This window comes from Vitis vinifera, chromosome 6, assembly GCF_030704535.1.
Source record: "Vitis vinifera cultivar Pinot Noir 40024 chromosome 6, ASM3070453v1".
NCBI classification, from domain to species: Eukaryota; Viridiplantae; Streptophyta; class Magnoliopsida; order Vitales; family Vitaceae; genus Vitis; species Vitis vinifera.
The window spans coordinates 5,783,203-5,809,785 of record NC_081810.1 but is presented as its reverse complement, the minus strand read 5'-3'; the positions used below and the strand labels follow the sequence as shown (position 1 = coordinate 5,809,785).

The window sequence follows — 26,583 nt, the reverse complement described above, 5'->3', positions numbered from 1 at the left end:
TGTCCACAAATGACTGAATTCATATCCTGTTATGTGATGATGTGATTTTGTTCCCATTCTAAAACCATTATTAAGTATACCATATCCCATTGTAACAGTGACGATATGGTGATGCTGAATGTGAGAACTTTATGTACAACAATGGGCAACACGTAAGGGAAAGAAAGACTGCATGGTGATGTTGTTGCTATAGCTTACGAGAGGGAGTAATATCAAAATGAGTCATATGTTATCCTCTTTCTTCAGATTGTATGAAGCAAACTTGGTTTACCATATGATCAAAATTAGGACATGGATAAATCAATTATTCAATCCTCTTCAAATGAGGAGATTCATCACTATAATAGGGTTGTTCATTAATGTGAAATATTGTATAGGAAAGGGAGTAGAAAAGGAGTTGTTCATTATTCTGGGGCATCTTCTGTCAATGTTATAGGTAGGTTGGAGGTTTCTTTGGTTTGTTGACTATATTAGAAACATTTTGCTGATGTACAAATTCCAAGGACTATGTTTGTGTTTTGTTTTATACAAGAAATCCTAATAGAGATAAGGCATTTGTTACATATCCTTTCAATTTTTTCCCTGTTCCATCCCAGTGTCCTCTCCAAATATAGTTCAAAAATAATGATCCTTTGTTGAAGTAGAATATTACAAACCATGGTGACAAATTTAGGTGTCATGGGTGATAGTGAAGACATTGGATGGTATTCGTAATGAATCATTGAAGACTATTGGCACTGGTGATTTTTTTAGATTGTCATGTGCTAAGATAATTCTTTGTTACATATCACGAGTTTTTTTTCTTTTAGTTAATAATATTAAGTGATGATCTGGTATTTCATCATGTTCTTAATATTTGGCTTAGCTCTTACTCATGAAGAAAATTTCTCTTCATCCTTCGGTCCCTAACTTAACATCATTATGGAAATGAGAATTCTAATGTTGATCTTGTAGGGCTGGCACTCGCTCTCCCAAAGAAAGAACATCCCCATTTGCAAAAAGTTATACAGGGTTCCAAAATGGTTTTGCATGTAGCATGTTTTGCTTCCAACAATCTACAGGTTATGATAGGAAAATAAATATATGTTACAAAATCAAAAAAAAATTGGTTCACATGATCACATTCCATATCCAACCACAACCCTTCAAAATCTAGATGAATACCAAAATGGGAAAACAACTGTTTACTTAAATAAATAGTCACAACAAAATATTGACAAAAGAACAACATTTCTCGAATGTCCATTTAGGTAGTACATGAGGTACATTAAGGTAGTACCTCAGGGTCTTAAGGTAGTACCTCATATGCATTAAGGTAGTACCTTAAATTTCTGATGATTACATAAGCTATCGAATGAGTAAGCAAGAATAACATGACAATGGCATGCTGTAATATGTAATGCAATGAACTAATTGTAGCTTAAGTCATAGAAGAGCAACATTTCTCCAAGGTGCCTTAAGGTAGTACTTGAGGTACATTAAGGTAGTACCTCAAGGTCATTAAGGTAGTGCCTCATGTGCATTAAGGTAATACCTTAAATTTCTGATGATTACATAAGCTATCAAATGAGTAAGCAAAAATAACATAACAATGGCATGTTGTAATATGTAATGCAATGAACTAATTGTAGCTTAAGTCATAGAAGAGCAACATTTCTCCAAGGTGCCTTAAGGTAGTACTTGAGGTACATTAAGGTAGTACCTCAGGGTCATTAAGGTAGTACCTCATGTGCATTAAGGTAGTACCTTAAATTTTTTATGATTACATAACCTACCGAATGAGTGAGCAATAAGACTATAATAATGGCATGCTGTAATATGTAATGCAATGAACTAATTTTGACTTAAATCATAGAAGAGCAACATTTCTCTAAGGTGCCTTAAGGTAGTACCTGAGGTACATTAAGGTAGTACCTTAGGTCATTAAGGTAGTATCTCATATGCATTAAGGTAGTACCTCAAATTTCTAATGATTATATAAGCTACCGAATGAGTAAGCAATAAGAACACAACAATGTCATGCTATAATATGTAATGCAATGAACTAATTCTGACTTAAGTCATAGAAGAACAACATATCTCCAAGCTGCCTTAAGGTAGTACCTGATGTACATTAAGGTAGTACCTCATGATCATTAAGGTAGTACCTCATGTGCATTAAGGTAGTACCTTAAATTTCTGATGATTACATAAGCTACCGAATGAGTAAGTTATAAGAACATAACAATGGCATGCTATAATATGTTCTCATAGGTTACTCCATCGGTGGCGTATGTAATCATAACAAATTTCATGTACTACCTTAATGCACCTCAGGTACTACCTTAATGCACTTAAGGTACTACCGTAATGGTCTTTAAGTACTACCTTAATGTACCTCAGGTACTACCTTAACGCACCTGCGAGAAATGTAGCCATTCTGTGGCTTCAGATTTTTATTAGTTAATTTCATTACTTATTGCAACATGACATTGTTACGTTCTCATAGGTTACTCCAACGGTACCTTATGTAATGATAAGAAATTTCAGGTACTACCTTAATGCACATAAGGTACTTCCTTAATGGTCTTCAGGTACTACCTTAATGTACCTCAGGTACTACCTTAACGCACCTGCGAGAAATGTAGCCATTCTGTGGCTTCAGATTTTTATTAGTTAATTTCATTACCTATTGCAGCATGACATTGTTATGTTCTCATAGGTTACTCCAACGGTACCTTATGTAATCATAAGAAATTTCAGGTACTACCTTAATGCACTTAAGGTACTACCGTAATGGTCTTCAAGTACTACCTTATTGTACCTCAAGTACTACCTTAACGCACCTGCTAGAAATGTAGCCATTCTGTGGCTTCAGATTTTTATTAGTTAATTTCATTACCTATTGCAGCATGACACTACCTTAAACCATATTCGATAAATTTTGCTCTCCCGACAATTTTTCACTCTCAGTATTTATTTAATCATACTGTTGTTTTCTCATTTTTTTGGTTATGTCAAGTTACGATGGTTTTGGTTGGATACGGAAGGTGATCATGCGAAGCAAATATTTATTGGTTTTCTACCACATTTATTTTTTCTATAACAACCTGTACATGGTTTGAAGCACAAAATTAGCAAAATGCACAATCATTTAGGAACCCTGAGTAGCCCTTGCCAATAAGGATGTGCAATAGTCCTGAACCCTAGTAGATCAGGATTTGAAGGGCGCCATTGCAAACTATTGGTATACCAGTAAACTGTTTCTAATGTAGTAAATCAAACCAAACAAACCTCCCAACTTACTAATAACATTAACAGAAGATGCTATGTAAAAGCTTACACAATAACTAAATATGAAAGGAAAGTCGTCAAACAATTTACTAATGCGAGTATAGAAGGATAAACTGAAACTGCATCAGTGTACAAACAAATAGGTTCCAGTCTATGTTTGTTGTTCTCTTATGAAATTAGTACCATACCCCATAATAAACCTATCACTTTGGATCACATCTTACAATCACAGTTGTTGTCCAATCAGTCGCCAATACAACACTGACCAGCACCCTTAACTATAATAAAAGAACAAATACTGAGTGTTGTCCATGTTCCTACTCCATTCCTTTACAATATTGAAGGAAAAATGAACAACCCTATTACATTGTTGTTACTGCATCCCATATGCTCCAGCAGCAGCATTACCAGGTACTCTTCCTTTCCCTTACACGTTGGTCATTCTTGTACATAAAGTCCTCATATTCAGCATAACCCAACTGCCACTATTACAATGGGATGTGGAATACTTCATTAGATACATCACATATAGAACATAAATAATGGTTTTACAATTGGAACAAATCACATCAGCACACAACATGATATGAATTAATAAATTTTGGAAAAACTACAATCAACCCTTGGTCATTTTGGTACGTGGCAGTAGATAGGAAGAAACTTATCATGAACTATGAAGTCACAAATGACATGCGGCCATAATTGTATCTCTGACACTGTTGCGTTCATTGAGCACTAGTTTCCGCACTAGCTGGAGTCTGTACATGTTCGTCTTGTCCTACGGAAATGGGAAAAAACTATTCCATGCGGTTGGGAAAAAAACAAAGAAAAACGGTCCAAGTTTGACAGTGTAAACCAACTCTAACCTCTGCCACTGAAGTAGTTAAGGTCGCCCCATTCCAAAATTCCATGAACTTTAGAACAAAGACACCATAATCGGACCTATAACACATCAGAAATGTGTTAGATGATAGAAATCTGATAAATCAAATTATTTAGAAATGTTTGTTTTCGTTGGAATATCTGAATACTTTACCCATTCAGCTGTTGGAGAAGGTGTGGTTGGACATGCACAAACTTGAGACATCCGCATCCATATGGATTCTATATGCATGCAGTGCTTTGTGAAGTGTCATTGATAATCGTTGTGTTGCAGCACTGATGTTGTTGCCCCGCCTTAAGGGCAATGACGAAAGTATCTCAACTCTTCCAGCTGCAAAATTAACAACATGCACGTGCCAGTGATTATTCTCGCAAACCGGGATGAACATCTGCATAACAATTCAAGAGTTATTAGCTTTTATGTCATTACTTTATAGTCATTCCCAATACCCTTGCATTTATTACTATGGAATTGAACTTTAGCTATGTTCATTTACCATGTCACATGAACTAAGATCATGGCCCAATGTGTTAGGATCCAGATACATAGCGCATCTTTCTAGGATGACTTGCGTGGTTGCATTAGATTTGAGGTTGCTCAGAACATCCTATTCAAGGGTGAGGTGAATCAATACAAACATCAACATCTACTCTTCTAGTTTCAGACCAAGTGAATTTAGGATATTAGAGGGCTCACCGAGAACGAAGGCTCAAAAAAGTATGTGCGAGCTGATGGTGCTTGTTGTCCATTCATCATGCGAGAGACAATCGCAACAATCTGCCAAAGTTGTGTCAAATAACATATTTTACAACCTCCATCAACACTTTATCGATTCATATGACTTATTAATTGTGAATTTAGTAAGGCATAAGAATAAGTAACCTACCATTGAATTAACCCACCGCTTGCATTTAGACAAGAAAGTTTCTCCCGTCTAATGTACATCCCATACATGTCGCACAAAATCTCACTACAATGACATGAAAGTAAATTTGTCATTATGATGTAGAGTTATTGACCTATAAAATGATTATAAGAATGAGTTTTAGAAATCTTAAGTGTACCTAGGATCACCCATTTCAGCCAAAGCATAATCTGCTACTACCCGATCTGCATGAGGTATTTTTGGGAATTATTTAACACATTGGGCAACAAACGGACTTTTGCAAGCGGGAGGACGCTTGACAATCCTCTTAGCGGTCCGCTTATATCTCTTCATCGATGAAGGTTTAGGGTCTCGGCTGCCACTCCCACCTGTGCCTTCACCTTTTTCCGCATTCTCTACTGTCACTACTGTCACTTCAGCTGGAAGGGATGCCTCTGCTTGAGACTGTGGGACCAGTGGTTTAGAATAAGTGGGAGCTGATGATGGTCCCATTCCAACTGGCGAATGGGGGGTTGGTACGAGACTGTCTTCTGGTTCAATTTCCTCAGCTGATGGCTACCTCACTAGTGTTGGCCGCATTGGTTGATCTTTAGTGTGGTGCTCTGTTGATGGGCAAGGGATGGAAGAATTCCCCTCTGATCCACCGAGCCGCCAACGTAATGCACCCACATCCCGCACCAAAGACAAAGCTAATCTAAGCATAGTCTCTGATGTCTCACTAATGCGGGCTTCAATAACTTGTTATAAAGTGGAACAACAAATATTATAAGCATAGTATTGTATGGAGTCTGTATGGAACAACATGTATGAGTGGTTAGTGGCTATGCAATACCTCTGTAGCATCGTCACCGGCTGTGGAGGTCGAGGCTACTGATAGTAGCAATATGTGAGGTGTGCTTTGTGGCTACTCCTGTGCCTGCACAATGCACCATCAGTTGAATTAGAGAAGCAACAAATTGGGACTGACTTGAATAAGCTACTATGGTCATTTAACTAATACGAAAAGCTATGTTCATTTATAGCATACATCCACATGCCCATATCCACCGAAAGTTGATATTTCAGCCGCTAAACGGCGCTTTATGACATCGTCACTCCATGCAGCAGCAAGCGGCCAGGTCACCTCAACAATAACTGATGGCATATAGAAGAATGTCATATAAAAGAGTTGTACAAGGGTAGTATACGAAACAATAAGCATTAAATTATGGAATTGTAGTAACGATGAGTTTTAAAATAAAATGTAAACAAAGTTGAACCTAATTGCAGAATACTGTGGACCCTTGACTGTACCTGAAGGAACATGAGGCAGCCTCGGATGTAAGTAGGCTGCTTTTGCCGATATTCCCTAATGTCGTCCTCTAAGTGTTGCAGCAGAAACTTAGCCCAATTCCTTTGGACACCAAGATTAGAATCCCATATGGTGTCCCATAGGTCATGGCTTCCTTCAAGTTTGGAATTAGGTGCCAGTAGAGTGGCACAAGAAAAAATTAAAAATGATTTTAAAAAATCATCACCAACGGGCAGATTGTCAAGGTTTTGCTCCAAAACCCTGAGAGTGTATATGCGGTTGGAGGGGCCTGTTCTCTTAACAATAACCAAGTCTTCCCCGGAGTTAGGGATGCTCATGACTTGGCTGACATGTTGTTCATTAACATTGACAGCACTGCCAGTTGCCATTTTAAGCCTGTGGTAGGTAAAGTCATATTGAGATATGAGCCACCCGCACAGCTCATATCTCAGCTTCCGACAGGCAAATGTTAGCAGGCCCCCAAATCCCATATCTATGATGGCTTGGTGTTTTTCTGGTGGTAAGCGCGCAATCACAATGATGAATTTCTTTCTAGAACATCGGGACTTTGGGAGCTTTTCCTACAGTTAAAATTAAATATTGGTCAGTGATAGGAAAATAGAATATATGGAAATATGCATTAAAGGTGAAATTGAAGATTGAATGCATTATTGAATGAAATCCGGGTTACCGACATGTGCACATGTTGCAGGGACATGTTCCTTCATTTTCCTCCTTTCTGTTGCCATGCCTAGAATAAGATGACCTTCTCGTTCAGATGGATATAATGGAAGCGCAATTAATTAAACCTGCAAAGTAAGAACTGTTAGCGTACAGTTGTGGCTGGTATTGCACAAGCCATGAAGAAGTGTGGTGAAAAATAAATTTTGTTAGAGTGCATGAAAAATGAAGCAAAGGTTAGGGCAAAAATTGGTTTGATTGCACTCTTCAAACCATGGGGAGTATAAAAGAAAATAACACTCAAATCAAAGGACAAATATGCAGATAATTAAATGAAACAGGCCAGCTGACACTGATATTAGCAACCAGCCTCTGAAAATGCCACCAAATAATGCCACTCATTCAAAGTATTTATTTTCGGATAATTAAATGATGCCACCAAATGATACATGGGAACACAAACTGCAGTATGGTTAAAATGGCTTAAGCAATGTAATCTTAGCAAATACATGGGATTTGAGTAAATACCATTAAAACAAGATGTGGTGCAAACATAGTTCGAACTTTGTGAAAGAACTGAATCAGCAGAGAAATATAATGTAACTCAATGAACATTGCAGGTGAATGGGAAGGCACAAAACATTCAAATAGTAACGATGATTGGGTGACAACCAGTTAGTTGAAATAGAGTAATACAAGATCAGCATAATGCAATAAGTAGACAGATATGCATTTAGGGCAAAGGATTTTTGCAGGTTTTTTTGTTGTGGCCAGACATATGACAACGAGAGCAACAAACAGTCCGTTTATCTTAAAATTGAGACTCAATGCGCTTCTTCCTTGGCCTTCCGGGAGCGCGCTTTGTATGTGAAGGCTTTAGAGAGAAGAACACATCCCCGGTGATAGATCGAACCAAACCATCATCGTCCACAGTAGGCATGTCATGGGTCTCTATGCCAGAGAAAAAGCCCCCATATATCAACTCTTGCATTGGGTATTTGTAGCAATCATCGACGAAATCAATAACATTTTGACCAATGGAAATAACAACGGTTGTGGCATGCTCACAAGGGATTCCCAACATTTGCCAACCCCTACAAGTGCATGTACGGTTCAGAATGTCTACATTCAACAAAGCTCTCCCTATACATACCCCAAATACTCCATTCTTGAACGGTGTGACTGGATACACCGCACCCTTTGCAATATTTTCCTGCACCTTAGCTTCAATTTTTGGCCCTATACACCCTATTCCAATTCTTGGACTCTTCTTGATGCTTCACAAGCATAGAAGCTAACTTAGACATGTGCTCCAATAAAAAGTTACAAATAGAGTGATGTCTTTCAATCCATAACCAAGCATTAAATGACTAGGCAAGGTTCGTAATCATTTTATCCCATCTTTGTTTTGGGAATTTTGACATGGCCCAATGGTGCGGCGCATTTGCTTCAACCCATGTGGCTAAAGCCTCGTTGTATTTTTTTAGTTCAAACATGGAAACGTTATAATCATGTTCTAACCTTCCATACGCAATGCTATCTAGGAATTGCAATGCATTTTCTTTACCCTTGTTCCCTCGTGTGTTATGTTTGGACAATAAACTACTAAAATTCTCCTTCAGGTGACGGTAGCAATAAGCATGGTTTTCAATGCCAAACACCTCAGGGACACTACGAAGCAAAGCAGGATGTCTATCTGAGATAATAATAACTTCCTTGTTTCCCACAACTATCTTCAGTTTTTCCAAGAACCATAACCAATCTTCATAATTTTCCGAGCTCATCACTCCAAAGGCTAAGGGGAACATGGAGTCATTAGCATCGTAAGCGGTGGCTGAAAATAGAGCACTGCCATAAGGCCCACTCATATGGGCCGAATCAATTGCAATGATTAGTCAACACCCCCTTACAAACCCTTCGATAGATATTGAATGAGCAACAAAAAGCTTCTCAAAATGGTCGTCATCGGAATAACTCAACTCAACACTCGATCCCGGATTTGTTGCAAGCATTCTTTCACACATCCATGTCAACAATTTGTAATAATTTTTGGGTTGTCCATAAATGCGCTCCTTAGGCTTCTCCTTCATTTGCCATGCTTGTAGGTAAGTTAACTGGATGCCATGTTGCCTTACAAAGTCCTTACAAATTTGGCGTGGTTAGTATTCAGGAGTAGATCAAATGACATCATCAATGACCAACGATGCACAAGTGGATCTCACTAAAGGCTGAGACAAGACAACATCTTCCAAGCAATGGTTATGCACATTTCGAAATGTGTGTACTTGAACAATGTTTGAATCCCCTATTGCACGCGTAGTGATTTTCCAAGGACAATCTTCAATTGTGCATACTACGGTCATGTGTTTTGGACTATTCCTTTTGTAAGAATATTGAAATTTTCCAGCCAAAGACATCAAATAGATTGCATCTCGAAACTCCGACACATTTGGGAAGGTATGTCCATTACCTACAATTGAATGTTCGAACCGGCTTGGTTGAAGTCGAACAGTATTTGTCATAGCACATCTTTGGGAAAACCTAAATGACTGAATTGTGGGCGACTCATTAGAGATGTGTAATGGGGGTTCGCCAATAGAGGAAACATGAGCTGAGTTTGAAGCAACAATGGGGGTTGGGCCACTGCAAAAAACATAAGGAAAGAATTTGATCCTCCATCAATCTAAGTGTGAAAAGCGATTATACAAAAGGGAACATTATTGTGGAAGGACATTAGGTACCTAGTAGGGCAAATGAAGTCATCACCACATTCAGTACACTGGGAGATGTAGACATGACAAAACATGTCGTTGAATTTGAACATATTGACTATGTCGCCATCATTATGCAGTGGCAATAGACATGATGGGTCAAACTTGACTGTGAATTCCAATTTAATGGAATTGGAATCCAAGTTCAGTACACCACATACTTTTGAAACGAATTCAGATTGTGAGATATTCTTGCTAACAACACTGCAATTGGTCCGACCTCCTTTATATTCGACGGACCCAACAGTAGTCTTAACAAGCTCACCACCTTCATGAATGTAACAAAACATGTCCTCTTCCATTTCCTTATTGACATAAAGATTTGTTAAAAACAATACAACAACGAAAGATTGAGGAATTATGCATGTTGATTCCATAGACTTTAAGGTTCAAACATGCTAATTGGCTTATGCACACAATTAAGGTTCAAACATGCTAATTGGCCGATGCAAACAAGTAGTGTGCAAGTCCAACTACGGTAGTACCTAAGGATATCTAACCTAGTACTTAAAGATTACTAAGGTTAGACCTAAGGTTAATTAAGATAGTACCTATGGTACAGTCTCAAGTAAAGGTACGGGGAACCAAATGAGTAGAGTAGTCAAACACATAATGTCATGATAGCTTGTATGTGGAAGTGAATACAATTTAATTTATGCATGACTTGAAAACAGCCTGTAAGTCCTATGTTTGACAAACTAAACCCCATTGGGTTAACAATAAAGACAACTTTTATTCACATATGAATTATTTGAATATTAAAAAATGAAGTTTCCAGTCGTCACACAACTTGTACCCAAGGTTGGCTCAGGTAGTACCTGATGTTGACTAATACAGTACATACAGTCGATTAAGGTCGTACATTCAGGAATAATGAGGTAGTACATAAGCTTAACTTACCAATATAATAAGGTTAACCAACTGATCACCAAAACAAACAATATATAGATAAAAATGCATTTCATCCATTCTGACCAGCATTCCCTATTTTCTACTTATGTTATGAAGAGAATTAAACCAATGCATGGATACCAATAGTTCCTATATAGCCTTTCCTATTACCATCTTCTAAAACGGATCTCTAAATCAATATCAATTACTAATCAACAAGAACATTAACATATAGTAACCATACATATGTTACTATATGTTTGAAGAAATGGGACGTGATTTGAAACTATACATATAAAACAAAAACAAAAAAACACAACAAAAACTTTAGCACCCATCAACCATCAATATCACAAAAACCCAAAAAACTGAGTAATTTGGAACAACTTTCCCATCTAAAAATCATCATTTCTTAAGAACTTTTTTCGCTCTCAAAATGAAAACTTCATCCCGAAAAAATGTTCCCTTTTGGTCATCCACTGCATAGCTCAATCCAAAAACACAATCCAATAAATGGGTTTCACTAAAAATGCATTGTTTCCCAATACCCAAAAACACCACTGGGAAAAAAAAAATTCATTTTTCGTTAATCAATTCAAAATATGTTTTTCTCAGTTCTAAACCAAAACCAAAACAAATGTCTTTTTCAACGAAACAATTCACAACCCATATTCTTGCCTTCACTTTATATCAAAACAACAGAGTTGCGATAATTTGTCAATCCAAATAAAACAGTACAAAATCAGATTTGAAAAAGACGATGATGATTCATTACCAACAGATTTAAAATTTCAGTACCAACTCCTAAATGTCAACATTTGAGCCACGCCTAGTTCAGAAAAAACCCACACAAACAGTAGATTTTCATGAATAAGAATGCGAATGCAAAATACGAAACGAATGGCTTACCTCGACAAAGAAAATCTAAGATGTGACAAATCGGATTAAGGCCTTCTCAACTGAAATCTGCTTCGCCTCGGTGACGGAGTGAAGAAATATGAGAGGAATGGGTATCAAATGAGAGAGAGAAGAAAGAACCCTCGGCTACACTATTTTTATGGGATTTTCTACTTCGCCTTGGTGACCGAGTGAAGACAGATGAGAGGAATGGGTGCCAAAATGAGAGAGAGGGAAGAAAGAACGGTCAATCGGCTAGGGTTTTCTTATGGGAACCTCTGCTTTGCCTTGGTGACGGACTGCAAAAAGATGAGAGGAATGGGTACCAAATGAGAGAAAGTGAGGATGAAAGGTCGGTCGCCCAAGGTGTTTTTGTGGGAAGCTCAATATTTGATTTTGCACAAGACAACCGGTTCAGTTTCAGCCCGTGCTGAGATGGGCTGCTGACGTGGATACGTGGAGGGGCAATTTCGGTAGAAAAAATACAGTCGACTCAGAGTGCATGAATCTGATATAAGTTTCCACATCAACAGATGTTTTTCTACTTTCACAAACCTAGGTTCCAAAAACAATATTATTACCATATTGGCCCATGAAAACACAACTTTCCCTTAATTCAATATTAATGTGTCAGTAATTAAAGATTTAGCTCACTAATTGTAGGAGACAGAGAGTTGCAAGTAGATAATTAATTTGAAGGAGCTTGCTTTGAGCTTGGCCCAGAGGTGTCCCATGATATTGACCCGGCCATTACGGGCCAACGTGTCGGGCCAATGCGGCCCACTTAAAAATTGTGTCGGGTTAGGCCGGTCAATGCAAGGTAACTCGGCACGGCCCATAAGTTTACAGGTTAATCGTGTCAGAGGGTTGTGGCCCATGGTCCGATCACTTTGTTAAAAATTTTAATTTAATTTTTTTAAGTCATTTTTCTTAAGTTTTTTTCATTATTAAATAAAATTTCTTTTGTTACTTTAAACAACTCTAATAATTATATTTTTTTATTTTTTATACACCTCTAATAATTATTCTTTTTATTTTTACATTTATATTTATCGAGTTTATAATTATAAAATTTATAGAAATGTTAGTTTTTTATTTTTAAAAATAGTAAAAAAAAATTATATTTGAATTTAGTTATTTTTTATCAAAATAAAAATAAATTTAAAATAATGGAATATAAAATGAAATGAAATATAAAAAAATAATTCTTTTATTCAATATTTCAATAAATTACATGAAAAAATAAGTAGAAAAAAATGTGAGAATTGTATCACTATAGTTGATTTGCTTTTCTACCCCCATTTGATATGTAATAAAAAGTAAAAAGTGAAATTTAAAAGAGTCAAGTGAGCCAGCACGGTGGACCAACACATCGAGCCAATAGGCTGTTTTTTTAGGCCCAACATGGCCCTCTCCTTTGGGTCATGCCGACCCAACCTACTACAGTGTTGGGTTGTGCCAGTCCGGCCCAGCATTTTGGCATGCCGAGCCACGGGCCAAAATGGGCGGCACAGCCCAATGGACACCTCTAGCTTGGCCTAAACTTTTTAAAAGTAGTTTTATTTTATTTTTGCATTTTGAAATTTTGATTAAAATAATCGAATTTGAGTGAATAAATCAAATAGAATGGAAAAAAGTATGTTTTCATACAAAACAATCATAAAATAGCAATACAAATTTATAAAATATAAATTTTAATTAATTAATTAAAAATAATTAGTATTTCATACTTTTTTTGGGTCAAATATATTATTTTTGACCATTCAGATCCTATGTTTTAATGATATAGGTGTTATAGTTGACCATAATCTTAAATACAATTTTTGATCAATAAATACATGAAATTTGAATTATTTTTAGAGAGTTTCTATTTCATGATAATTTTTATATGAGTATGTCAAAACTCATTTTTTTTCTAAATAGAGAATAGTGGGGATGAAATGTTTGTTTCGATAAACTTTATGGTTATGTATGGTTCGCATAAAGTATTAAGGAAAGAAAAAAATATTTTAAAAAATGATTTTTGTTGTTCTATGGAAAAATTTTAAAAAAACCAAATATAATTAAAACTAGCGAGCAACTTACATATTTTCAAATTATTTAACACTTATATCTATAAATTAAAACAAGTGAAATGGGTTTGAAGTAACAAATAAAAATAATTAACTTTAAATTTATTTTTATTTTCCTCCATTTTTCCTTTTTTCTACTTGTTCACTTTATTTTCTTTTCTTTACATTTTCCATCAAATTTTTCAAGAACAAAACATAGTCTATGTAAATAAAATATAACAACTTCTAGAGATTTATAATAAAAATGTAATAGATTTTAAAATTTGATTAAAAGAATTCAAGTATTAAAACCTCAAATTTTAAAATTTTGAAAATATAGTTTTTAAAAATATAAATTTCTATATAAAATATAACATGCAATTACATGGATATTTTAAAGTTTAACATGCAATTTAAAAAATCTACCATTTTAATATTTTTCAATTATCTTGTAGCTTGAAAATATAATTGATTAGAAAGGTTGGATTAGAGGTGACTTATGAGAGCTATATTATCAAAGTGGCTTATATATGGGTGGTTGGTAAACCAACTTAATAACTTAAAGTGATTTAATAATTTAATTTAATTCATTAGATAAATCAAGTATGTTTGGTAAAATAATTTAATGGTAGACTTAAAATTAAAAATAACTTTAAGTAATAAGTAAAAATAATTAATTTATTCTAAACTTCATATCTTCACTTTACAGTTCTTACCCTCATTTGTTCTTATTACTTCCATGATCTCTTTTACTATTTCATGACTTTTATTATTATTCGACATTTTTTTACTTTATAAATATGTCAATTTGATGATTTAGAATAAATTTTAAATTATTATCAAATAATCTTAATACTAAAAGTAATAATTAAATAATAAATTTTTAAATCAATAACTTAAGTATAATTTAACTTAAAATCAACTTAACTCAATAAATGATAAGTATTGAATTTTACAAAAAAACCTATGGAGCCTTTTTATAATGATCCAAAATAATAACTTTTACATTAAATATTCAAGAATAATATGGAGGCCTTCGGAGACAAAGTATGTCATAAGTCCAAACAAGCTTGATATATGTTACTCGTGTCTAAACAAGTCTCCAATCCTACCCTCCAAAGACCAAGGTGCTCAAACACGTCCAAAAGTATTTAGATTAATCTAGTGTAAAATTGTAACAAAGAAATGACTAACTACAACCATGTGTAAGTGCAATACAATATACCTAACAAGATTATAACAAATAAATGATTCTATCATAGTGTTTGTCCAATGATTGTCCACGTGTTATTAGTAAATTCACATAAGAGAGAGAGAGAGATTATGTACAATGATTGTCCACGTGTTATTAGTAAATTTACATAAGAGAGAGAGATTATGTACAATGATTGTCCACATGTTATTAGTAAATTCACATAAGAGAAAGAAAGGGAGAGAGATTGCCGAATTTATGTTAAAGTTAAAAAAAAATTAATTTTGCACCTAATTAAGGGAAGGGTGACTGAACCATGATGAGCTAAAATTTAGCCATGACTCACGTCCATGACTAGTCATGGCATGATTTTAGCTACTGTGGCAACCATGCATGTCTTCTTCTCGACTCGGTCTCACCCATAAGCTCTTGATCATCTTAATATGGGCTCGGACTTGACCTTAGTAAACTGAGATTGGTAAATGTTTCGGATTAAATAATATTAAGCTTATCATTTAAAATAAATAAATAATTATTAAAGCAAACATTTTGATAGGAAATATTAAGGTTCTGTTTGGTTCAAAAGAAAATGTAAGGAAAGGAAAATAATAATAAATAAATATATATATATATATATATATATATATATATATATATATATATAAAGTTAATAAATTATTTTTATATACACTTTCAGATTTTTTTTACTTATTTAACTCTTTTATATAAATATTTAATAATTAAAAATATACAAAATTTTTAATAATTTTAATTATATTTAACTTTTTTTTAGTATTTTTCATAATAAAACAAAATATGAAAAAAAATTATTTTCCTAACATTTTTTTTCTTTCTGGAGTACTTTCGGGTAACAAACATAGCCTAAGAAAATTTGGGAAAAAATCTTTATTATGTTATTTTTCCAAATGTAATTTTGCTTTTATTGTAGGTGTAAATGTGTAATGTGCCATACTATTAGTCAAAAATAGTAAATAAATAAAAATAGAAACTGGCTACTGATAGAACTCTATTAAATGCTGGTTACCATTCTTACAGTCTCAAATATGACACTTAAATACTACCTTGTCATGAGATATTAGTTTCTTAAAGTGTATTTTATAAATATATATATATAAATTTTGAACATGCATGCAATATATTTTTCAAGGACAAACATTTGATGTGTTTCTGCTTGAAAAAAGAAAAAATTTACCAAAAGAAGGATTTGCAAATGATATGAAATAACCTAATAATAATAATAATAACGAGATTTTTACAAAAACATTAATATTTGATTGATGGAATAGATTATGATATATATATATATATCCTACAATAGTAAGGTAGCATATCCAATGGTAATGATAGCTTATAAGTTATATCATATTTATATTTAATTTGTAAAATGAATAAAAAATAATATAAAATATATATTATTTTCAATGTTTAAAATAAAAATTATTGCATTCTAATATTTTTTATTTAAAAAATTAAAAATTTTCTTATATTTAACAATATTCATGATTAAAATATTTAAACTTTATAAATAATTTTTTTATATTATGTTATTCAATATATAAAAATAATTTATATATTATATATAATATTAATTTATAAATTTATTTCTTAGTTTTTAATTAAAATTTTAATTTATAATAAAAAAAATTATTTTACAAAATAAATATATAAAAAATAAATTTATGATATATAAGACATGCATATCTATCTTAGTATGAGATTAACATATCTCATATAAAAGGGATAAACATAATCAGGATAGATAATATATTCATTTAGTTAAACATATTATAAGTTAAATGATGAAATAACTTATCATATCTATCACTTTATATGATATAATATCCCATCTCTTATTTTATCTCATACTATTTTTGACCAAGCAAACAAAACCTAAGGTCATATGTTTGGTTCATATGAAATGCTAGAATTTTTTGATTTTTTTAAGATTTGTTTCCTATTATTTTTCTTTTATCCCTAAAAAATTTCACATGAAAACTATACAGGAAAAGAAAAAACTAATTAAGGAAAATAATTTATAATAATTTGTTTGGACAACCTAGATTTAAGACTTTTTTTCTTTAAAAGAAAGTCTAAGAAAGCTGGAAGTTTTCCTAAAGAATTTAATTTTGTTTCCATCAACTTTTTCAACAAATGAAATAAGATAAAAGTTTTAAACAATTATCACTTTTTCTTTTTTAACTTTCTATGCTTCCGTTCTCTTTTTACTCCTACTAAAACCTCATTGCAAGAATCGCACTAACAAGGACAATTCAAGAAAAATGTTATTATTATTATTATTTTTCAAAAATGTCCATTGACTTGATCGCCTGACTTGATCTGCCTTTTTTTTCATATAAGGATCTATCTAATCTTGGACATCACTTGCTTTTATGGAAACATTCCAAGGAAAATACCCTTCTTTATACCAAACAAAATGACCTCCATATATATCTTTTCTTCCCATCTATTCCATCCAAAAGTTAATTTGATTTACACAAGGATGTTTGTTTTCCTAAAATAAAATAAGAACAAAATTCCTGAAAATAATCCATATATAACTAGTGAAGGACAATACGCAGATCACCATTGTTGGAGAGAACCAACCATGGCTAGGTTCAATTTTGTTGGGGTTTTCTCCATCTGTTTGCTTGTTTTTGCTACAAGCTTCAAGGGTGGTGCGGCTAATGATCAAGAAAGGAAGGCAAGTCTTGTTTTGGCTGTTGATCAACAGTCATTTTTTATTTTTATTTTAACTTGTTTCTTATGACAATGATACTGATCTATTGATCATGATATATGTAGACGTATATAGTGTACATGGGAGCCCTCCCTCAACAGCAATTCTCACCTTTATCTCAACACCTTAGCATCCTTGAGGATGCTCTAGGGGGCAGGTAACCTTTGATTTTTTTCCCTTTTTAGGTGGGGGGTTTGTGATATGATTATATTCTTATGAACTACTTTTGGTTTGTATGATCATGCTTTGCTCTCCATAAAGTTCACCGGAGGACTCTCTGGTAAGAAGCTACGGAAGGAGTTTCAATGGATTTGCAGCCAAGCTCACAGAACAAGAACGAGAAAAATTGGCTAGTATGTATAGCTGCATCGATCTTTGTGATTCAAAACAAGTTCATTTATTTGATTTATAGTAAGATGAAAACTCATCTTTCAGACCTTAATATGCAGGTAAGGAGGAAGTGGTGTCTGTTTTCCCAAGTGGAATCCTTCAACTTCACACCACAAGATCTTGGGATTTTATGGGTTTCCCTCAGACTGTAAAACGAGTTCCAAGTATTGAGAGTGATATTATCATCGGTGTTCTTGATACTGGTATCTGGCCTGAATCAAAAAGCTTTAGTGATGAGGGTTTGGGCCCTGTCCCAAAAAAATGGAAAGGTTCTTGTAAAGGTGGACAAAATTTCACTTGCAACAAGTAAGCCTAACTAATCTCCTTTAGTATTCACAATCGCCTCTAATGCTGTAACTCTTGTATAATTATATACACATTAATGTTGATTAAGCAGAGATAATCTCCTCTTTTTATGTTCTTTTATATTGATGATCATACTCGACAGGAAGATAATTGGAGCTCGAGTATACAACTCGATGATATCTCCGGATAATACTGCAAGAGACAGTGAGGGTCATGGAACCCACACTGCCTCCACCGCAGCCGGAAGCGTAGTAAAGGGTGCGAGTTTTTATGGAGTGGGTAAAGGAGATGCAAGAGGAGGAGTTCCTTCTGCAAGGATTGCCGTATACAAAGTGTGTTACGAAACAGGGTGCACGGTGGCAGATGTGATGGCTGCCTTCGATGATGCTATTTCTGATGGGGTTGACATAATTACGGTTTCACTTGGAGCAGCTGCAGCATTGCCTTTGGACTCCGATTCCATTGGAATTGGCGCTTTCCATGCTATGGCAAAGGGTATTTTAACCTTGAATTCTGCAGGAAATAATGGTCCTGTCCCAGTATCAGTAAGCAGCGTTGCACCATGGATGGTCAGCGTAGCAGCCAGCACCACTGATCGCAGAATCATCGGCGAGGTTGTTCTTGGAAATGGAGTTACTGTGGAGGGTATTGCCATTAATTCTTTTGAGTTGAATGGAACTAACCATCCTATTGTATATGGAAAGACCGCTAGTACATGTGATAAACAAAATGCCGAGTAAGTTCAAGAGGTTCATCCATCCTGACCATTAAATTATTTGATACAGCAATTCACACGTAAGTATAATAGAATTGCGGCTGCACTACAGGATTTGCAGGCCCTCGTGCTTAAACGAGGATTTGTCGAAGGGAAAGATTGTGCTGTGTAAAAACAATCCACAAATATATGTAGAAGCTAGTAGGGTTGGTGCCCTTGGGACAATCACGCTAGCCCAGGAATACCAAGAAAAAGTTCCATTCATCGTCCCTGTACCCATGACAACTTTGACTCGTCCGGACTTTGAGAAGGTGGAGGCCTACATCAATTCCACAAAGTGAGGATTCTAATAAACAAGTAGTACTACATTTACATTTCTTGAATAATTGTTTGGTTTTCTTGATTGTTTCCTTAAAATTGTGTTTACAGAAAGCCTAAAGCAAACATACTGAAAAGTGAATCCCTCAACGACACTTCTGCCCCGGTTGTGGCCTTCTTTTCATCACGAGGGCCTAACAGAATCGTACCAGATTTTTTGAAGGTATATATGCCCATGTAGTCCAGAATAGTGATTTTAGAAAAGGTTTTTAACCTTTCTAAAACTAGAAGCTTTCCTATGATCACTGGCAACCAAGCTCAAAGCCTCTCAGTGATAATTTTGTTTCATTTCAATATTTCTTTCATCCATTTCTCAGGTTCACTTTAATATTGTTGCAGCCAGATATAACCGCCCCCGGTGTTGATATCTTAGCTGCATTTTCCCCGATTGCTCCTATTTCGGACACTGATGAAGATGACAGGAGGGTGAACTACAATTTCTTATCAGGAACCTCCATGTCTTGCCCCCATGCTGCTGCAGTTGCTGCTTATGTCAAGTCCTTTCACCCTACCTGGTCTCCTTCCGCCATCAAATCCGCTATTATGACTACCGGTAATCTTCATAAATCTTCCGCAGTTTTGGACTATTACATTTATAACTTTATGTTCTAGTTTTCTAAAATTCTTGTGTTTATAGCCCAGAGACTGGACCCCTCCAACAACCCAGATGGCGAACTCGCCTATGGATCTGGCCATATCGATCCTGTAAAAGCTAGAAGTCCGGGTTTAGTGTACGATGCCTCCAAAGAAGACTACATTAAAATGATGTGCACCATGGGATATGACACAAATCAAGTGAGGCTCATATCAGGAGACAACAGCACTAGTTGTCCTAAGGATGGTAAAGGCTCTCCAAGGGATCTCAATTATCCTTCAATGGCAGCTAAAGTTGACCCAAAAAAGCCTTTCGCAGTGAAGTTTCCAAGGACTGTTACAAACGTTGGCTTTGCAAATTCCACTTACAAAGCAAAGATCAGAATCAGGAGTCGCCATATAAAGGTCCAAGTGAATCCTTCCACCCTCTCTTTCAAATCATTGAACGAGACAAAATCTTTTCTTGTGACTGTTACCGGAGACGGACTAAACTTCGAAAAGGATCCGACTGCGTCTGCATCGCTGGCTTGGTCCGATGGCAATCATCACGTGAGGAGTCCCATTTTCGTGTATGTACTCAAGGATGGATTTTAATTCGTAATTGTCACAGAAGTAGCTTTATTTCCTTTCGATCTAATAATCAAGAACATGATGAATTTGATATTCGTTCACATTTTTTTAATTCATCTCCATTGAAGGAAACCCCTTGCCGCATTTGAATAATGACCATGAAAACTACATGTAAATAAATAAACCAATTTTTGTTTTATGTTTACATAATTCGCTTAAGAAAATAAAATTATAAATGTAGAGTCCAAGATGGCTTTCCCTAATGGCCCATTTTTCATTTATGGCATACGTGCTATTTTACTTTTCATTTACCACACTTCTTTTAGGTGGGTATTTGATAAATCAATTTAATAATTTAATTTAAGTCATTAAATAAATTAAATATATTTGATAAAATAACTTAATAATATGATTTAAAATAAAAAATAATTTTAAGTAATAAATAAAAATAATTAATTTATTTTTAAATTTATGTTTTCATTTTTCCTTTTTGATTTCATTTGCCCTATCTACTTACACAATGTCTTTTATTACTTACGACACCTTCATTGTTACTTGGTTTCTTTGTCATAGTTATACTTTATGAGAATAAATACTAAATTCGATGATTTAGAATAAATTTTAATTTAATTATATTAAATAATTTTAATGCTTAAAGCAAAAATTAAATAATAAGTATTAAATCAATCGTTTAAATATAATTTAATTTAAAGTCAACTTAAATAATTAATAAATAAGTATTAAATTGGACCAAATACTCCTAAATATATACCTAAATTTATGATTATTGTTTTACCACACATTCCATAATATCTATTTGAAAATTTTCCATAATATCCCTCTTCCAATTTACAATCTTCCTTTTTCTTTTTTCAGAATATATTCCATGGATTTTTCTTCTATTTTTTTTTTTTTTTTGAAAATTTTCCATAATATCATATTCCTATCAACAATCTTCTTTCTTTTGATTTTCATCTCTTATTTCTCTTCCTCGTTGAAAGATGGGAAAAGAGTTGCATTTGTGGCTATTCGGCCATCCGTGGTCCTTAGAACCTTTCCCTTCTTTTATCCTTTTTCTCTTTAATTCTTAAAAAATGCATTTTCTTCTTTTGTTAATCCTTTTCCTTTCTTTTTATCTTTTTCCTTTTTTAATGATTTTTTTCCTTTCATATAGTAAACAAGAAAGAAATAAATACAAAATTATTTAATAAAAAATAAATATTTATTTGAATAATAATTAAATGAAAGGAAATTTTTCAAGACCAGTACAAAAGTTTTCTTTATAGAAATATTTCATAAAAAATGTTTCTACATCGGAAGAAAAAATGCATATATTATATTAGTCCAAAGTTCTCTTACTTACATTTTGATTATTACAAAACAAGGATAAATATACTAAATTATATAAATCAAATAAAGTTTTGAGGTTTTATTAATAAATTTAAATGAAAACTCAAATATGCTTGCGAGAGATTCAAACGTTATAAAGAAATGAATCCTTAAAAACTCAAGTTGTTAAGGAACCTATGTAAAATAATCTCCTAGGTGCATTTAGATTAAAATATTTTTTATGCACTTCCAAATACTTCATAGTTATCATTACCTAAACTTAAAAGTGGCATTTTATATTAAATTAGATTTATATACATTTTACTTTAAAACCTAAGGCTTAATTCTTTCAAAAACATATTATAAAGGTTTTCAAATGCAATGCTTAAATTACCAAAAAATTTAAACTCAAAATAAAAGCATTTTTGACAACTTTTTGTGCAATTGGTCAACGATGCCCTAAACCGGTCAAATCAATTAGAAAACTAGTTCAACCGATTAGACTTTTCCAGTTGAAAACGAGTCAAGTTTGCACAAAATTTTCTTTCTTTTTTAGTAGTTGACATTTATTCAACGATCGATTAAGCATTACAAACACCAACAATGACCTACAGAACATTAATTGTACCAACAATTAGTTAATTGATTAAACTGAATCTCAACCGTTCAAAATATTTTTGTGTTCTTTCGGGTGTCTAAGTTGATTTTATATAAATTTAGAAATATTTTATATTTCTTGATAATAGAACACTTTCATTGAATTGGTTTTCATCTACTTTCTTTCTTTTAAAACTCTTCATTTAAGTGCAATGGATCCTTCATTTACAAATCCTTTTGTTCACCCTTTGATATCCATCTTAGTCTTTTCTTTGTATTGAGCTAACTACATTTGTACTAGAAGTGGGAGCATTAAATTTTCATACTCTTATTCTTTTTTAGTAATGGAGATTTCAAGTTAGTTGAGAACTTGAAGGAATTATAATATCCATTAGAATCAATGAATCCAAATGTAAAAGATTGAGGGTTTGAATTGAAGTCTTGGATAATGGAACCTTCATTCGATTAAAAATTTGAAAAGGGTAGACGTAGGTGGGTTGCCAAACCATTATAAAGAGTGTTTGCATTTATCTTCCCTCCACTCTTTGTTATCTTGTTGAGTCAAAAGTGGTGATGCACATGCAAAAAGAAAGGTAAGTGTTGTTTTTGTGGTTTAACCATCTTTCTTCTTCCTTATTTATTATATTAGAAATATTATTTTTGTTGGAGTAAGGATTAGTCTTTTAATGGTAAGCCTATTTAAAATTTATTTGTGGAATGTATGTACTTTTCAAATACAATAAGAAAAATCACAATAGTTGGCATTTCGTACAAAGCCCCATAAAATTGATTTAGGCTTTACAATCTAACATGAACAACCATGGTTCTACCTCCGTTCCTCTCACTTTTTTCCTTTTATTTTCTTTTTCTTTTTCTATCTCTCTCCAAACAAATATAGAGGATCTTATGTGGAAATTTTTTTCAAACAATGTTGGTTTATTTTGAACAAAAAAATTTTATATGGAAACTTAAATATAAAAAATAGTTTTAAGATTTATTTTTTTTATCTTATATATATAATGTAAAAGTTCTTAAATTTTATCCATATGCCTAATTATTTCTCAAAACGCATATAAAAAACAACCATATATTAAAAACATCTCAAATTTATTTTGAATACAATATTCTCAAAAAACTTGAAAACCTAAATAAATAAATAAAAATATTTATATTATAAAAAAACAAAAAAATTGTTTCGAAAAAGGTTTTGAAACATGTCATACTCTCCTCCTCCCACATTTCTTAGAAGTTAAAAAAGGGAAAAAGGCCGCCGTCTGTGGGAATCGAACCCACGACCACGTGGTTAAAAGCCACGCGCTCTACCGGCTGAGCTAAGACGGCTTGATGGTCATTTTGTGAAACATATTAATTTAATACACTTCACTTTGTTGGCTCCTCCCTACCATGAGGCAATTGTATACTCTATAGTTCTCCATTCCCAAAAGCTACAAACTACCCTAATACAAACTCAAAATAATGATTTACTAACAATGAGAATGAAACTCGAAAATTATCCACCTTTCCAACCAAATAGTACATATCTAGCTAGCTTGAATTATAAAAATTCCTCTATCACGAAGGAGATGCCAGAAACAATCAAATATGAATTCAACTTAAGGCAATTTTTATGTCTTTATATGTCCACCACTAAAATGAGTACACATTCTAATAATTGCTTTCATCATTATTCCGACAAAACTACTTACCATTGTCCTCATCTAGTACTTTAATGGTTAATAGTTTTCGACCTGTCACAAGGAGTACTACTACCCATAACTTGTACTAAAACAACAATGTTAGTGATTTATGAGGTGTCAATACTTCAATCATCTTCATTGGTACAATTTCCACAACTTTTCATGATAATTTGTCTAAAAAAGTAATACGTAATAACTCATTCCCTTTTATACACATATTATTTGTTATAGGTTTTATAGGCTCTTACAATTTGAAAATGTATCTATATAATTAAGAAAAATTTATATATATAATTAAGAAATTTTTCCTTTATATCTCAAATTGGATATCACAACTAAACAAGACATATTATAGATAGCCCTGGGTATTGAGATCTTTTAACTTGCTTCAGTCCCTACAAGTGTAGGGTCATAGAGGACTGGGGAAATGACTCATACCCTCTATCTAGAGGCCATCAAGGACCCATGTGAGAACCCTTTTTGTTGAATTTGAGGTAGCTTGGATGACCCACATATGGGTTTCTACGAGAACTGCCTATAGAGTGTTCAGGATCTGGTCTTTCACAATCACACACAGGCTCAACAAGAAAAGACCACTTTGTCTTTGGCTTGGTGGGTCATCCATCTCCTTAGCTTCTTTTAAACCACGGGCCTCCCCTACTAGTTGCCAATGATTCATGAACCTTTCGAGACATTTCTTAGGTGATTGACATGTGAGACACTCTCTATTATGGAGGTGTTGAGGGAACTTCTCATTCCTAGTGTGAGAAAATAAATTTTGTTTTAGTTTTGATATATGATTACAGAAATTTCAAAAAAAATCCTTAAACCCAAAATCGAGGTAATTTTATGAAAACCATTTTTAAAATTTGAACAAAATTTACCGTAACGATATTGAGAAAAATAACAGGAAATTGTCTGGCAAGTCAAAGACACATAGATAACTCATGTGATATATCAAATGTCCACTCTGTCAACGGTCACCTCAGCATAGCTCATATAGTCATATGTAAAATTAGTTAATCCTTACCCACACTTTTAACTGTAACCGATGATAAAACCATTTTGCCCACACAACCATTGACTCGATATATTTGGGGCGAACCATGTATTCAAATTACCAATATAGCCCTATCTGTACCATAAGCCAAAGCACACAACTCGGATAAAATTTCACAAGAATTAAACTAAAAATACCAAAATCTCTATTACTTATGCATATGTTCATAATTTTTCGCCTTGAGAAGGGTGATTTGGTCATTTCAGATATGTAGAACTGACACCTTGCTTCTTCCCCCATTAAATCTCATAACACCCTAAACCCACCCTTTACGTCCGTACTCCCCCCTTCCCCACTTCTCTCGCTCTCGCTCTCTCCCTCTCTCTGTTGCAATGTCTGGTGTTTGGGTATTCGACAAGAATGGCGTGGCCCGGCTCGTGACGAACCCGACCCGGGAGTCGTTCGAACAAAAGGAGCCGCCATTTCCGGGCACAGCCACCGCCCCAGGTGCACGTCCACGGCTTCTGGTGTACCTCCCAGAGAATCAGGTGATTCGAAGCTACACGGAACTGGAGCAGCGACTGAACCAACTGGGGTGGAGTCGGTACCACAACTACCAGCATCCCAGCCTGGTCCAGTTCCACAAGTCCGACAACTCTTCTCACCTCCTGTCCCTCCCCAAAAGCTTTGCCAACTTCAAGTCTTTTCACTTTTACGATATCGTCGTCAAGAATCGATCTTTCTTTGAAGTCCGCGAGGCCTGAGCATACATCAGTATAGAAGAATTATACGGTCGCTCTGTATTGAAGAGTGGTGGTTGGTTGGTTGGTGGATGATGGGGTGCACCATTGTTATGGTGTGATAGTGTGAGGAACTCGTGGTAGTGGTAGTCAGTTACATGAATAAAGTGTTTCTGTTTCTGTGCTCGTCCATTTTTTTATGCTTTCTTCTCATCTTAGCTTGTTGTTCGTTCAACTTTCTATCGAATTCGGCCTGTTTTCCCATTTTTGGTTGCTCCTTTTCTTGCTTTTGTCTGCTGTCCTTTGGTTGATGCATCCTCATGCATATGTCTACCTAAAATCATTGTCACTTTTGGGCCCTTCTGATCCAGGAGAGCATATCACAACCGCCCGATAATTATTATTGAAAATGATACTTATAAAAGATGTTTTTAATTCAAAGTTTTTGTCATAAATAATTATAATAAAAAATAGTATTTATTTTCAAACTATGACATGATCTAAATAAACTACAAAAAATAATGAAACAGTTAGCATTTTTTTTTAATTCAAATAATATCTCTGTCAGTCCTATTGCCATCCCCAGCCGTTGGATGCATAAGGCAGAACTGGACCTGGGTACGTATTCTGCGATTGTCAAACCCTTGAATTAGATTTTTGAGCATGAGGATGAGTGTGAGGGAAATTTAATTA

The 26,583-nt window shown here is 34.1% G+C and overlaps 3 protein-coding genes and 1 non-coding gene across 5 annotated transcripts; 2 read left to right on the top strand and 2 right to left on the bottom strand.

Moving 5' to 3' along the window:
- Positions 1 to 5,980: 5,980 nt before the first annotated feature.
- LOC109122819 (uncharacterized) lies at positions 5,981 to 11,833 on the bottom strand. 2 transcript variants are annotated; one of them, XM_059737462.1, is made up of 3 exons: positions 11,586 to 11,833; positions 6,336 to 7,142; positions 5,981 to 6,176 (listed from the first exon to the last, which is right to left on the bottom strand). In XM_059737462.1, exons 2-3 carry the CDS (start codon positions 6,822 to 6,824, stop codon positions 6,162 to 6,164), a joined length of 504 nt encoding a protein of 167 aa, XP_059593445.1. In that variant the 5' UTR covers positions 6,825 to 7,142; positions 11,586 to 11,833; the 3' UTR covers positions 5,981 to 6,161. The 2 variants fall into 2 exon arrangements, with proteins under 2 accessions (XP_059593445.1, XP_019076271.1); XM_019220726.2 differs by lacking the exon at positions 11,586 to 11,833 and having other exon boundaries at positions 6,336 to 7,523.
- Positions 11,834 to 17,645: 5,812 nt separating this feature from the next.
- LOC100262117 (subtilisin-like protease SBT4.4) lies at positions 17,646 to 20,771 on the top strand. The gene is made up of 8 exons (XM_010653145.3): positions 17,646 to 17,731; positions 17,836 to 17,927; positions 18,024 to 18,270; positions 18,413 to 19,006; positions 19,098 to 19,322; positions 19,415 to 19,526; positions 19,703 to 19,916; positions 20,001 to 20,771. The coding sequence occupies exons 1-8, from the start codon at positions 17,655 to 17,657 to the stop codon at positions 20,549 to 20,551; spliced, it is 2,112 nt and encodes a 703-aa protein (XP_010651447.1). The 5' UTR covers positions 17,646 to 17,654; the 3' UTR covers positions 20,552 to 20,771.
- A 2,950-nt stretch (positions 20,772 to 23,721) lies between these two features.
- Positions 23,722 to 23,794, bottom strand: TRNAK-UUU (transfer RNA lysine (anticodon UUU)). Its single transcript has one exon. It is a non-coding gene; the product is annotated as a tRNA-Lys (tRNA).
- A 1,748-nt stretch (positions 23,795 to 25,542) lies between these two features.
- On the top strand, positions 25,543 to 25,914 carry LOC100257008 (uncharacterized). Its single transcript, XM_002280925.4, has one exon. It carries the CDS (start codon positions 25,543 to 25,545, stop codon positions 25,912 to 25,914), a length of 372 nt encoding a protein of 123 aa, XP_002280961.1.
- Positions 25,915 to 26,583: the final 669 nt, after the last annotated feature.